Below are 15,627 nucleotides of genomic sequence, written 5' to 3'. Positions count from 1 at the left end.
TATATATATATATATATTGAGGTGCCTATAATATAAAAATAACTAGATAATGTGGAAATCTGTTCAAACCCACATATTACAAGATAGTCTTTGGAATTTGGATACTAGGATTGTGGACCAGGAGATAATTTCAGAGCTATACATACTCAGCATTCGGTGAATACCCTCTGTTTCTGCAGAACAAAAAGAAGATTTTTGAGGCCTATTTTTAAATATCCAAGGAAAGGCATTAAGCTTCCTCCATATGGCACTGGTTTAGAAAATAAAACTAAGACTCATGGAAACACATGAAGATTTCTGCTCAATTCAACGGCTCCAACAATTAAAATTCTGCCAATTCTCTGGTCTGCTCCAAGTTGTAGTGAGGACACATTACAAGAGATGGGCAGAGGCTGCAAGACACTATTCAAAAATAGTTTTGAGGAGATTCAATTATCAGACCGTGAGTTGGATTAGATGGCCGTTTAAATCCTTCCTGATACTAAGACTCTGTTTTAATTTGGTTTTCATCAAAGTCTAGTCTAATTCATCTAATAGTCAAACATGCCTATGCCAGGTGATAGAAATAAGAAAGTAAATAAGACACATTCTAGTAATAATAATAATAATAATAAACAGTGCTTAAGCCCTCCCATCTTATCTCTGCTCATTCACACGTATAAGTCAGCTGCAAAGGCTCACAGATGCTTGACTTACCCAGCTTGGCACAGAATGATGGGTCCTTGTGGTCACCAGGTAGGAATCAATTCTGTTTCTTTCCTCTTCACTCCAGTGGTAACTCCAAGATACACAGTGGAACTGGCCTGTGGTTTTGGAGTCACAGTCCTGCTGGTAGTGATTCTCATTGTTGTTTACCACGTTTACTGGCTGGAGATGGTCCTCTTTTACCGGGCTCATTTCGGAACAGATGAAACCATTTTAGGTGAGTCATGGAAGTTGGATGTAGACTTGTTTTACTGTTGTCTTTAGAAAACATGTTTGCTTGATAAAACCTGGATGAACGGAAAGATTTAATCAGACTATCTTTTGTTTCAGCCCTTACTATTGAAGATCTCCCCAATGTGTATTATTCTACTTTCTTGGCTCAGTATGTGGTTTGGTCTATATTAGCACTGTTGAGATAGAAACATAATGCAAGCCACATATGTAATTTACAATTTTTTTGTTGCTACATTGAAAGTATAAACCAACAGATAAAATAATTTTAATAATATATCTTATTTAACCTAATATATTAAAATAGTAACACATCAGCATGTAATTAATATTAAAAAGTTAATGAGATATTTTAGAGGTTTTTTTTAAGTACTAAAAATCTTCAAAATCCACTCTGTAATTTACATTTGCAGCATATCTCAATTTGGGCCAGCCACATTCCAAGAGCTCCATCGCCACACTTGTCTGCTGTATTGGACAGTGAAAGTCCAGACTCTTAGTATTCAAAGGGTGATCCATGCACCAGCAATATCAGCATCACCTGGGAGCTTATAAGAAGGAGACTCTCAGGCTTAATCCCTACTGGATCAGAATCTACATTCCAACAATATCCCCAAGTGATGCATGCACACATTAAAGTTTACGAAGCACTGCTTCGTGCAAATTTGCCTGATGATAAGATTGGGGCATTAAACATATAGACTGTTAAGCCCATCCCATAGAGATTCTAATTCAGTAGGTTTGTGGGAGAGACACAGATTTTGGGTTTTAATGACAGGTGCTATTTATAACCAGGCAACTTGGAGAAAGATCAGTCTAATCTAAGTATATGTAGTTATTTGTGGCTCTTTTTAGGCGTAAATAATTTTGTTTCAAAAACTTGTCCTCAATTTGTCATTCTAATATATTGGTGAGTTATATTCTGGAACAGGGACTAGAAATTTTTTGCATGGTAGTCATTGCCAGCACCTAAGATTGACCAATTGTTTGCATTGTGGTTCTGTTAATGTACAGTTGAATGGGTCAAACCTCACTCTTTCTCTGTTATGAAAATTACACTCAGTGAGATGAGAGTAGAAGACAGGAGGTAAAATTTGCAGTTACACCTTCAAATAGTTATTTTGCCTGAAGACGTGTCACATGCAGAAAATCACACTGGACTCTGTCAGAGCGTTCATACGCGTAAAAAATAAAAATGTCTAATATGCAGAAGTTTGCTTTAAGAAAAAATTCAGTACTATTGAGAAACTTTGCTAATTTATATTGGGTCTGTGCTCCTTTTGCTAGATGGGAAGGAGTATGATATTTACGTATCTTACGCAAGGAATGCTGAAGAAGAAGAATTTGTATTACTGACTCTCCGTGGAGTTTTGGAGAATGAATTTGGATACAAGCTGTGCATCTTCGACCGAGACAGTCTTCCTGGGGGAAGTAGGTATTTCTGATGAGCACACATTGTGCTACCCTGAGAGATGAAAGTATCATGAGCTTTGGATCATGTATGAGAGACATGACATAGCTCTAAACTGGCGTCTTTGGACATTTAGTGTCCGATTCTTTGATGCAGTAGAGATTTCTCTAAGAATAAACTACATTATAATGTATAGTCTATTCCAGCTCAGTTTATGGTATTAAAATATTTTCCCCTGTTTGTTTTAAGAACTCCCTGTCAGAAAAGTGTGGATGCACACTTTTATTCCATTAAATGCCACATAGCTTTAAATGCCACAGCTTTAAATGTCCCATTTACCCACATTTAGAGTTTTAGAAGCTTTAGGCTGATCTGTATGGATTTGCCCAGAATTTTTGCCAGGCTACATGGCTAACATTAGTAATACTCATTACTATAAAATTTGATGTAGCAAAAACAAAACATTTTTATTAAGACTGAGATTTACTAAAACTGAGTTATAGAGTCTTATATTACTCACTGATAATAGTTCGAGTATTTCCCTTTGGCTTTTGCTCATTTTCTTTCCTCCCCTTTATTTTCTAGCAAATTAGCGCTACTCAGTTTTCCCTTTTCCTTGGGTTTGTTTCTTCCTTTCTATCAGCTTACACATTGGAGATACAGATTAAAATCTTACAGAGACCAGTGTATTCTAGTTAAAAAAAAAACCAAATTACTAAATTTTTAAAATAAAACCTCTCATTTTCTCATCCACCCCTATAATACACAAAGTAATGGTCCATTTGAATCTATTTTAATAAACACATTAGATAGCATTCCTAAACCCACTGTTATACTTTGTACTGTTGAAATGCATGTAATTTCTCTAATCTTGTGATAAACCAGGAAAAGATGAACTGATGATACAAATAAGACTTAATTCCATTTTAAGACTTAATCCCCCAAGTCATTTATTCATCCATGTATTCATTCATACAGCCATTAAAAAATATTTATCTGCTGTGTGAAATGTTATATAAAGATATTTAACAGTGTAAGTCTCTCCAAAAGGGATAGATAGTTCTTTGAAGAATTCAAGTTCTCCATAATTACTCTTGCCTCTTGCTTTTGATGGTTGACCCTTGCATCCTTTTGCATTCTCCCTGCTGCTCTGGCTCAATCCTCCGCCTCGGGGTCTTTTCCCATGTTTACCTATGGTCAACCTCCAGCAGTGCTGCCTGGAGGGCACTCTTATTCCTGGCTTCTCCTCCTGGCTTTACCGGCTAGGTTTTAGCTGTCTTTCTCCCATTGCCTCTGTACCTGTGAAGATTAAGGGGCACAGTGACTGCTTAGGGGAGTACGGCAAACCATGATACAGATCATGAAATAGATTTCCACAACACAAGTGCATTTCCTGATGTTGGCTCCTATCTGAATCCCACGTAAAGGATTGTACAGTCATCCATAAGCAACTGCCAGAAGATGGATTCGTCTCAAGAATTTAGTGACAAAAACTAATCAGAGCCCTTGACAGCAGACGAAAATGACACTACATTTCCATTTTCCCTCCTGCTTTTTTTTTTTTCCTTCTTTTGACCCAAAGAAAGCCTTTGCCTGTTAATGAAAGCAGACACATCAGCCAGCAGCTGCCGAGACACTTGGCTCTGTAGTAATGATAGGAGTTTAAGGAGAAGGATCCAGGGACTAATTTAGGCTCCAGGGCAGAGAGCAGAATAGAAAGCTGAGCTGAGAATGTGTTGCCGGATAAAATGCCGTTCAATTGGCTAGATTCTTTTTTTAAGCTGCTTTTCCAGAGACACAATGAGATCAGTCTGACTTAGGGAGGTGTGCGGCAATAGAGAGGACCTTCCAAAAAAATGAAGGTTCAAACTCCTGTTGTATTACCAAAAAATGAAATGTTAATATTTTGATTCTTTAATGTATATCTTTTTTGAGTGCCTGGTGATACTGGGGAGCCTTGGTGGCACAGTGGTTAAGAGCTCGGCTGCTAACTAAAGGTCCTCAGTGCGAATCCACCAGCTACTCCTTGGAATCCCTATGGGGCAGTTCTACTCTGCCCTGTAGGGTTGCTGTTAGTCGGAATCAACTCAACGGCAACAGGTTTGTTTTTTTTTTTTTTTTTGGGTGATACTGAAGAGTTGGTACCTGGTTATCTTGGAGGAGAAGGGCTCAGGTGCTGATTTGGCTGGACCACAACATGCTACACCATTTGAAGAAATTGATTTCAGTATAATCCATAGTGTCCCAGATTTTAAAGCCTAATGTCACAGAAATACACCACTTTTTGGCTCCATGCCTCTCTGGAATTCTTTTTGGATTGGAATGCGTGTATGTGGTTTCCGTTCTCCCTGAGGAGAGGGGCATTTAGTGAACAGAGTGATCGAGTTTAAGAATTAACATTGTTCAAAGCTTTGTTGCTAAAGATTAGACTGGTCTATGGGACATAAAATGATATTTGTGGAGAGTGTGCTTCTTAGCTCAAGTAGATAGATGAGAGTAAATGGGCAGCTCTTGTCCGGAGGTGAGATGAGAAGGCAGAGAGGGTCAGGAGCTGGTTGAATGGACACAGGAAATCCGAGGTGGAAAGGAAGAGTGTGCTGTCACAGTATAGGGAGAGCCATTAGGGTCACATAACAATGTATGTATAAATTTTTGTATGAGAGACTCACTTGAATTGTAAAATTTCATTTAAAGCACAGCAATTAAAACTGTACTTGAAACAACTGAAAGAAAAAAAGAATTAACAAAGCTTTGTTGGTAAAAAATTTCACCTCAGTTCTCAGCCTGTTACTCTAAGGTCCCTGCACTTGCTCCTCAAGCCCCATGCTTTTGGGGGTTGCTTGGCCAACACTAACTCCCATGGTGTTTTCTTTCCCAGTTATCACAGATGAGACCTTGAGCTTCATTAAGAAAAGCAGACGCCTTCTGGTTGTCCTAAGCCCCAACTACGTGCTCCAGGGAACCCAAGCCCTCCTGGAGCTCAAGGCTGGCCTAGAAAACATGGCTTCTCGAGGCACCATCAACGTCATTTTAGTACAGTACAAAGCTGTGAAGGAGATGAAGGTGAAAGAGCTGAAGAGGGCTAAGACGGTGCTCACGGTCATTAAATGGAAAGGGGAGAAATCCAGGTATCCACAGGGCAGGTTCTGGAAGCAGCTGCAGGTGGCCATGCCAGTGAAGAGAAATCACAGGTGGTCTAGCAGTGACGAGCAAGGCCTCTCCTATTCATCCTTAAAAAACTTATGAAAGCAGCAAGGAAAGGGGCAGAAAGAGCCAAGGCTACTCCAGGAAGGAAATGTTCCCCTTCTTTTATTCCAGGTTTATTGTTTCATGGGCAGAGGAGAAAAGCAATCTGTCAAAGCTTCCCCATAGGGATAAATTCAGGGTGACTGTATGACTGGCTGATCTGCTTCCTCAGGCAATACTAAGTTGTAGAGTGATATTGTCACCTGTCTCTAATGTCACTATGTTCCTTGCAGGCAAGGACTTGGTTGATGTGAACCTGTTCTTTTGCACCCTTCATCCCTGGTCCCATGTGTCTGTATTCCTTCTATTTCATCTTAACATTATGGGGCAGCCTTTTCCAATGGACTTAATAACCCCTTAAAAACAAGTCGTCTGTTCACAGGGCCATTATGATTTTCCAAGTACTGTTTTCTTTTTCTTTTATTTTTATTCATCCATTAAAAAATACCATCAGGGCCTAGATTTATTTTAGCTCAAGCTGATGAGCTCTTTTGCTTATTCTGCTGTACCACATACCACCACAGCCAGACTGACATCCACTTAGGATGATACAAAAGAAGTCTATCTGAAAATGTTCCTTATTGATTTTCAAAGGCTTGCCTGCATTTTTTTTCCCTACAATACCACCCTACCCTCCATCTCAGGTACTTAATTGATGTCATTTTTGTAAACTTAAAAAATATACCATAATTTCTGTTTTTATTGTAGTAAACTGATCATGTGTAGTTCAAACTATGTTTATCATGTCATCTTCCTTTCTACTGTACCTTGTATCTGTCATTCACACTTTGAAGGTGGTTCCATACTCCCTTCAGTCTGAAAGGAAGCTTCTCCTAATGGTGCTAATAGAGAATGAGATATGGCAAAATGCTTTTAAAGCATTTTTCTGAGTTATGAGAAGAACACAGAACAGGGTATTTGGCAGTTTATCTTTTAATCCCAGCCTTGCTAAAGTGGAATACTGGGAAAGTTATTTTGCCTCACTCGTGTTTGTCTTCTCAGTGTAAAATGTGGAGGTGAAATCCAGTTGCTTGAGTTGAAAGTTGTTTTTAACATTAATATTCTAAGGGAATTAACTGGACCCCAGTATTTTCTGCATTTATTCACTGGTACAGTTTTAATACGTTCACTCCAAACAAGTTAATCTGGAAAGCCACTTTCAATGAATACGTGTTTGTTTTAAATAGTTCAAAACACTAGGAAAAGCAAAAACAAAGTCCAGAGTTTACAGAGTGATGAATATCTATGTTACATATAGGTAGAATATATATATTTGTATGTCTGTATGTATATATATATATATGCATGTATATGTATACATATGTGTGTGTGTGTGTATATATATATGTATATACAAGCATGCATATGACTTCAGTGGTCATTGGCACAATATCAAATTCCACTGGAACTCTTGTCCAGTTTTAATTATGTTTTTGCTGTAATGCTTTTGTGTCAGTATTTTCTGTACATTAATATTATTTGTGAATTCACAGCTCACAAAGTGGTAGTTGTCGTTCGTGCTTGCCTTCCCTAAGTTCATAGAAATCACTGAGTACTGCTGCCGTTGAACTGGGTGCAGTGGGATCTGTTATGCAGAGAGCTTCGATGGTTCCCACTAATCAGTGGCCAGCCATCTGGCGTTAACTGATTACCTACTATGTTCCCAGCGCACAGTTAGAAAGTAAGCTATCTTAATCTCAGTGCTCAGCAGCTGGAGATATGTCTCTGTTTGGACTGGTGAGTAACAGAGAAAAGGAAGACAAAATACTTATAAATGAGTCTGGGTATCTTATGAAGCACCATAGCTTGTAATTGAAGGAAGCCCTTATCCTAGTAGTATGAATGTTGATGAGCAGTTCTGAAACTATTCCCTACATCTAAGTGTCCTTCATCAGTATTAAAGTCCATGATAAATAATTTCTCTAAGTAGGAGTTACTGATTATTCTAAATTGAAAAAAGCTTCACCTTTGAATTCTTGTCTATAAGAGTATGGTGTGGAGTCACTCTTGGATCTAACTTTTTTAGACTTATGAATGCTTTTCCATATTAAAACCACCTTTACTCCCCCTGTTAACTCTTCACTCACAAGACCAGCGGAGAGCTGTCTCCAGATAAGCTTTGACTACCAGTTCTTGCATAAGCTCTAGGCAAATGAGGGATAGTCTCAGCGCCAAGAGGCCATGATTTTGCCGCATGCTGTTTGCACTTTCCGACTCCATATTTATCCTCTGTGTAGTTGGGTGTCGCTGCAAACTCCTTGATGTACATTTATTTTTTCCTATTTATATTCCTGCCTTTAGTACTGGACTTTTCCAAATGGTGAAACGGAAAGCATCTCAATTCTAAGCGGTACGGCTCATGCTGAGAAAATTTGTTTCAAGATTTTTGGTTGGTTGGTTTTATGTCCCAGAAGATACCTAATAGGAACGCTTGAAGGGGCTGAGGAAACATACTTGTAATTTACAGCATGAGAAGAAATCATGCCTCTAATGTTAAAAAGAAATTGTTTTACATATATGATCAAAAGACCTTCTGCACCCAGGTTAACAAAGAGCCACGATATACAGCGTCTAATTATGCATTCATGTAAAAATTATTTCATTTTCTTCTGTATTGCAACTTAGATAATTCCTTAGGATTCTAAGGAAGTGGTACTCCATTGTATCGGAAAGCAAAAGCATCACTCCACTTGTAAATTATCATTTTCTTTTCATAAGTTTTAATATTTTAAGATTGTCTTTTTTTATTTTATTCATGTACTTTTGTATTTTCCATATTTCATTTTATTTGTCAATATGCTTATTTTTTAAATAAACCATTTATTTTCAGCTTTGAATTTTTTTTGTGCATGTGTTTTGTGTCTTTATTTTCATGTTTGGGCATAAGAAGTGAGACTAAAAAGATGAATGATTACATTTCTAATACGAAAAGTGAGACGCTACACTAGGTAAGTTTCTCTTTCTGAGAGTGATCGGAGAAAAAGAGGGCCTTGCTGATCTCAAGAAATCTTCCTTGTATGTGAGCAAAAGAGAATTGCCTAAGCAAAATGGATTAAACTAGTATACTAGGGCATCTGTGTGTGTGTGTGTGTGTGTGTGTGTGTGTGTGTGTATGAAAGCTGTAGTCATTATATATATTTATATATAATATCTATCAGAGAGAAAGAGAGAGAAAATCTTTTTAAACAATGTCATAAGCCTATCCCTTTCTGTTCAATTTGGACAGCTTTAATGCAACCAAGTCAGTTGCTGCTTTGTTACGGGATCAAGAAATTAACGCCCTGCTTTTAGCTGATTTATGATCATTTGAATCAAACATACATTATATCACAGACTTCAGTTAAACCAATCATAATATTTGAAAATGAATTTTCATTTGAGTTAGTAATACTAAGTCATAGTGACAGGAATATCTTCTTGCTTTAAAAAAAAAAGTCCATCCATTTACTCAAAAGAATATTTATTGAGTCCCTGTAATGTGCTCTGAACTAATTAGCTTAGGAAAAATTTCTCCAATGAAAAATTTTCCTCTTTCAAACAAGTCCCCAAAGAGTAGATTTAGGATCAATGGGTGAAAGTTACAAGGAAACAGATATCTACTCAATTAAGAAACAACTTTAAAACAGAGTCGAACAGTAATGGAATTAACTCAGTTAGGAAATACTAGGTTTCCCGTCACTAGAGATATACAAGAAGAGATCTGATGGATTTTCACTGAGATGTTGTACATGGGCTTTTTGCATTGGATAAGTGGTGATTGATCTGAAGTTACTTCCAACTCTGCGTATGTTAAATGATGCTCTAGAACATGGTGGTATCTACTTAGAAGTTTCAATATCGGCCATTTGAACCTCATCTACCTAGCTATCCCTACGGTCGTTAAACTCGCAAGATGTTTTCTTCAGTTATCTCCTGATGTCACTAGTTCTTTGACACCAGAGTAAATTCACAGTATGGTATGAAAGATATATTCAGCAACTAGCCCATCTTATTTCTCTTTTCCACCCGAGGAATGTGAGGTAATTTAGCAAGGAGCTAGAAGACTAAGTGTTTCACTATTTTTTATCCAAATTTATTTTGAACTGAATAGACAATTTTTTTAAATCCTATTACTTCTTATAAATCCACATACTAAGGTGATGTGTTTTGCGCATACTCTAAATTAACTTGAAGAATTGATTCAGATTCGGTAAACATTAGTCCATATATTATCTTAATATTATGTTCACTAGACATCAAATAATATTAATTTAATGAGAGTGATTTATTTAAATTTCTATTGTGTGCTGTTGTCACTGTTGTTGTTAGGTGCTGTTGAGTGGGGCCCCAACTTATGGCAACCCAGTATGTTACAGAGTACAGCTGTTCCATAGGGTTTTCTTGACTGTTAAGGAAGCAGTTTGCCACGCCTCTCTTCCACGTAACCTCTTGGTGGGTTTGAACCGCCAATCTTTAGGCTAGCAGCCTATAGCCAACTGGGTGCACCACCCAGACATTTACATATGTTGTTGTTGTTAGGTGCTGTCAAGTCGGTTCTGACTCATAGCAACCCTGTGTTCAACAGAACAAAACACTGCCCAGTCCTGTGCCATCCTCACAGCTGTTATGCTTGAGCCCATTGCTGCAGTCACGGTGTCAGTCCATCTCCTTGAGGGTCTTCCTCTTCTCACTGACCCTGCACTTTATCAAGCAGGATGTCCTTCTCCAGGGACGGGTCCCTCCTGATAACGTGTCCAAAGTATGTGAGATGAAGTCTTGCCATCCTTGCTTCTAAGGAGCGTTCTGGCTGTACTTCTCCCAAGTGGGAGTTGTTCGTTCTTCTAGCAGTCCATGGTATGTTCACTATTCCAAGTGGTTTAAAAACCCTACCAATTTGCTGTCACTCTCAGCATGTTATTGTTGTTGTGGCTAGCTGGCACTGAGTCTGCCCGTGACTCACGGTGACACCATGCAGAACAGAATAAAACACTGCCCGGTCCTGCATCATTCCCACTGTCAGTTGTGAATCAAGCCATTGTGCTCCATAGGGTTTTCATCGGCTGAGTTTTGGAAGTAGATTGCCAGACCTTTCTTCCTAGTCTGTCTTTGTCTGGAAGCTACACTGAAACTTGTTCAGTATCATAGCAACACATAAGCCTCCATGGACATATGGGTGGTGGCTGTGCATGAGGTGCATTGGTCAGGAATCAGACTTGGGTCTCTGGCAATGAAGGCAAGAATTCTACCACGGAACCACCTGTACCTCCATACGTGCATTGTAGAGATAGAAAACTTAGACTCAAAAATACGAAGATAAAAACAGAGGTAATTGCAGAAATCAAGATTTTAATTCATACCCATCTGATTCTAAATTAGGCACTTCCTTTTTTTTTTTTTTCCCCACTACACTTCAAGGAGAGACAGAGAAAGGTCTGCTGATTTTTCACCTACTAAAAACCTAGCCAGAGAACAAAATTACATCCCTAGTTTTCCACTAGGTGAATGTCAGGGAGATTATGACTTTTAAAGTAAAGAGCATTGTGGTTTATTGAAGATTTCGGGACCAGAAAACATGACTTCAAAACCAATTTGCTACTTTCTAGCCACACCTCATTTTTTGAGCCCAAACAGAATAAAACACCTAATTTATGACTCCATCCCCAAATAGTCCTTATTAAAAAATAATAGTTGCCATCCTCAAACAGTGAGTTTTAACACTAGGAAAGTATTAAAAGAATGTGCCACAAAAGAGGCAACCTCCTTCAAAGTACAAAGCAACGACTCCTGGGACTATAGCTCAACCCCCATCTGAGAAGCACTGCGCTCTTCCAAATGTAAAAACCCCACTTTCCGGGTGGAGTAACAGTACCAAAAAAAAAAGTCACTGACTCTAAAGACAATTTTCTTTAGATGGTCAAGGACAGTGTTTTATTTTCAACAGTGATAGCCCCACTGGAACGCAGATATATTCTCTTAAAGCAATTATTTTGAAGTAATACACACACACACACACACACACACACACACACACAAAAGGGCTTTCAAGATAAGTGCAAATTTAGATTTATCTTTTAAGATTGAAACAAAAATTATCTAAAACCCTTTGCACTCTTGTGAAAACCAGCCCCAAGTTCTTAGCAATTGGTCCCACATATCCTCTGGTTTCCTTCCAAATTAATGTCAAGTCTACAGATTAGAAAGAATTAATCTGGTAAAGAGCATAGCTTCGTCATTCACAGTCAAGTTCATCATCATCAAATTCACTGCAAACTTCCAGCTTGTCTTTACAAGCTAAAAAGTCAGTCACCGTTTCACCCCTGACCCCCAGTACGCTGGCACTCAATCTCATGGTCTGTCTCCAGCACTTGTTTTCAGAGTTGTCAATAGATGTGATTTGCACATTTGGAACTCCTTTCCTTCAGAAAATCACACTGTCTACAACTCGGTGCTCACAGATCACATAGTGAGTTAAGCACTCCATTTATCTGAAGGACTTTCCATGGGGATCTGTCCAAATCCAACTCAGTAACTATTAGAAATGACTGTTTTGCCGGAAGTCTTCACCGATTTACAGATTCTTACACATTGCCATTGTCATTGCCCCTTTAATTGAATTTTTAGGCCAGTTCTTCACAAAAAATGGAAAGGAAATTTTAGTTGACAGCAATGTCAATACTATGAGCTATCCTATGTGAGGTCCAAAAGTTTTAAGTATCAACAGATACAACAATACGGATTATTAAAAAAAAATTGCCATCGAGTCATTTCCAACTCTTGGAGACCCCATGTGTTTAAGAGAAGAACTGTGCCTTCTGGGGGTCTCAATGGCTGATTTTTCAGAAGTACATCGTCAGGCCTTTCTTCCAAGGCACCTCTGGGTGGACTCCAACCTCCAACCTAGCAGTTAGCAGCCAAGTGCATTAACCATGTGCACCCCAAGGACTCTATGTGCATCATAGCAAAAACCAAACCCGTTGCTGCTGAGTTGATTCTGACTCATAGCAACCCTACGGAAGAGAGTAAAACTACTCCATAGGGTTTCCAAGGCTGTAATCTTTATGGAAGCAGACTGTCGCATCTTTCTCCTGAGAAGCGGCTGGTAGGTTTGAACCGTCAACTTTTTGGTTAGCAGCTGAGCACCTATCTGCTGCACCACCAGAGCTCCTTATGTGGATCATCTGAAAAAACAAAACCAAACCAGTTGCCGTCCAGTCGATTCCGACTCATACTGCCCCTATAGCAACCCTATAGGACAGAGTAGAACTGCCCGATAGGGTTTCCAAGGAGCAGCTGGTGGCTTCAAACTGCCGACCTTTTGTTTAGCAGCCAAGCTCTTAGCCACTACACCCCCAGGGCTCAAAGTGGACTATAGGATGTGGTAATTCCCCCAATGCTCTTTCCTGATCAGACCATATCCGGACCTTTGTGTTCAGTTCTGTTCAGAACACCACTTTTTGGGCACACACAGAGAAACTGAAGATTATTCAGAGGAAGATGAGTGTGAGAGAAGATTTAAAACCATGTCATATGGGGAATAAGATTAAAATCTTAAAGTTATTTAATCTAGAGGTGAAAAGAAAATACGGTGAATCACAATAGTTAAATAGTTAAATGTTGTCAAATACTTAAAGTATTTGAAGATGTCAGAACTAAGACTACTAGATAAAAATTGCAGGAAAGAAGACTTCAAAACAAGAAATAATTTACAAACAGAGCTGAAATTAGCTGCTTTTGGAGGCAGTTAATTCCCCTTCCTCGGAGGTAGCAGACATTTAGCAACCATTGGTAATTATGGTGCAGATGGAGTTCCTTAAAGATATAAATTATTTGTTTAACAGACTCCTTCCAACACTGAGATACTATATTTTGAAGTGTTTATTCATTGCCTATCCTTTGTAGGATGGACAGTGATAAACTGGAAGTTGTATAAATTTTCACTAGTCGTTATCATATCTTTCCATTTTGCTGTAGACACAGTGGAAGCTGTTTTTGACTTCATTCAGAGGAGCCGAAGGATGATCGTTGTCCTGAGCCCAGACTATGTGACAGAAAAGAGCATCAGTATGCTGGAGTTTAAACTGGGGGTCATGTGCCAGAACTCCATTGCCACCAAGCTCATTGTGGTTGAGTACCGTCCTCTTGAGCATCCACACCCAGGTATCCTGCAGCTGAAGGAGTCTGTGTCTTTTGTGAGCTGGAAGGGAGAAAAGTCCAAACATTCTGGCTCCAAATTCTGGAAGGCTTTGCGGTTGGCTCTTCCCCTGAGAAGTCTGAGTGCCAGCTCAGGCTGGAATGAGAGCTGCTCTTCCCAGTCCGACATCAGTCTGGACCATGTTCAGAAAAGGAGAAGTCGTTTGAAAGATCCCCCAGGACTCCAGAGTTCAGGGAAGGCTGAAGGTCCCTCACAAGCCCCAAGCACGATGTCCAAGCACAGAGGGAAGCCCTCTGCAGCCTGTCGCTGTTGTGTCACCTACTGTGAAGGAGAGAGTCATCTTAGGAACAAAAGCCGGGCAGAGATTCATACCCAGCCCCAGTGGGAGACACACCTCTGTAAGCGTGTTCCCCAAGAGTCAGAAACTCAATGGATACAAAATGGCTCCAGACTGGAACCCCCTGCTCCCCAGATCTCAGCCCTTGCTCTTCACCATTTCACGGATTTATCTAATAACAATGACTTTTATATCCTATAATTACTGTGTGGTGGGTGGTGGCTACCATCTCTACCAGCCTTCTTTGTGTCATGAACCTATGGGAATAACTGACATTTTTATCATCTAACAGACTATCAGATTGTGTCCTCTTTATTGATTTTTAAAAACTATTTATTTCTAGGAGACAAAAGACCTGAAGGACCTGAATCCAGAATTATTGCCTTTAACGGCCTCAGAAGAGCACACTCTTCTTGGGCCCTAGAAGGTCAGTATATGAAAGATGCCTAATGTTTGATTCTCTGTCCTGCCCAATGGTTTAAAGCTAAGCAACCAGTTTAAATGTGTATCCTTTGAGCCTATTCAACCTCATGTTATGAGTCATTCCGGTGTACTTGGGCTATGACAGTTGCAGGGTGCGTGTATCCCAAGGTAAAGTCATGGACAGGAGCTGGTTCCAGTGGAAGCTGTAGGACCAAACTCAGCAGAAAACCTACAGCACATTTTCCCTCAGAGAACCAAATATACCCATACGAGGATACACGGAGTTCTCCGTTTCACTGTAAATTAGCGTTCTCCAAACTTCCTAAAGTTGTTAGCATCAATAAAGCTATATTTTTTACGCCATTTCATTCATACTAACACATTTTTAAGTCCCTCTCTCCCCTCTACCTTTTATGACTTCTGAATTCATATCTGACAAATATTCCATTTCAGGAAATAGAAATTGGACTTAAATACCAGGAAAGCTGAGGCATCACTTTCTAATGTACATTAGGAAAGGTCTGGGAAAGGATCAAAAGAGTGAGAAAGTGTTGAAAATGAAATGGAAGGAAATATAAAAACCTCATTAGATTTGTAGAAATGATAGCTGGAAAATTCAGTATTGTTAGGGACTTAGGGTAGAGTCTGGTGCCTGAAACCCTTCTTCCCATTCAGGAATATGAAGAGAGGAAGTGAATTCAAGTGCCTGCAAGAATCAGAAGGAAATCAAAAGAGAGCCAGATATAAGCATAAAACCCATGGTCTCAGACGAGCACCCATGGACGTAGGTACAGAAAAATATCTCCATTCTAAACTGTTTAAACAGTCATAAAGGGCACATGGCATTTGAGTTTAGAGTCAGAGTTTGTGGTTAATTGAAGACCACATATTTCTTAGAAAGGGAGTGGCCTCTACTTAGCTCTAGTCAATTGTTGCCATGTGGAAATTTAGACCCATGTTGCCAGATTGCCCCATTTTTCAAGAGAATCTAAAAATCCATATTTTTATGTAAATGAGCGATTATTGGATGGCATATGGTGAAGTGGTTAAAGAACTTGGCTGCTAACCAAAAGGTCAGCAGTTCGAATCCACCAGCTGCTCCTAGGAAACCCTGTGGGGCAATTCTACTCTGTCCTATAGGGT

At 39.2% G+C, this 15,627-nt stretch overlaps 1 protein-coding gene across 2 annotated transcripts in view; it reads left to right on the top strand.

The window, feature by feature from the left end:
- The window catches only part of IL1RAP (interleukin 1 receptor accessory protein), a 156,833-nt gene extending 142,399 nt beyond the window's left edge, over positions 1-14,434 (top strand). Inside the window, exons 9-11 of one of the 2 annotated variants that reach the window (XM_012557264.2) lie at positions 773-922; positions 2,224-2,367; positions 13,544-14,434. In XM_012557264.2, the coding sequence (XP_012412718.2) occupies positions 773-922; positions 2,224-2,367; positions 13,544-14,262 (1,013 nt within the window). In that variant the 3' untranslated portion in view covers positions 14,263-14,434. Of the gene's footprint in view, positions 1-772; positions 923-2,223; positions 2,368-5,225; positions 8,249-13,543 lie in introns of those variants that run through there. The other variant, XM_012557265.2, reaches the window with a different exon arrangement.
- Positions 14,435-15,627: the final 1,193 nt, after the last annotated feature.

This window comes from Trichechus manatus, unplaced genomic scaffold (assembly GCF_000243295.1).
Source record: "Trichechus manatus latirostris isolate Lorelei unplaced genomic scaffold, TriManLat1.0 scaffold00092, whole genome shotgun sequence".
Taxonomy (NCBI): domain Eukaryota; kingdom Metazoa; phylum Chordata; class Mammalia; order Sirenia; family Trichechidae; genus Trichechus; species Trichechus manatus.
The sequence above is the reverse complement of the archived record's forward strand: the minus strand, read 5'-3'. Positions and strand labels throughout refer to the sequence as shown.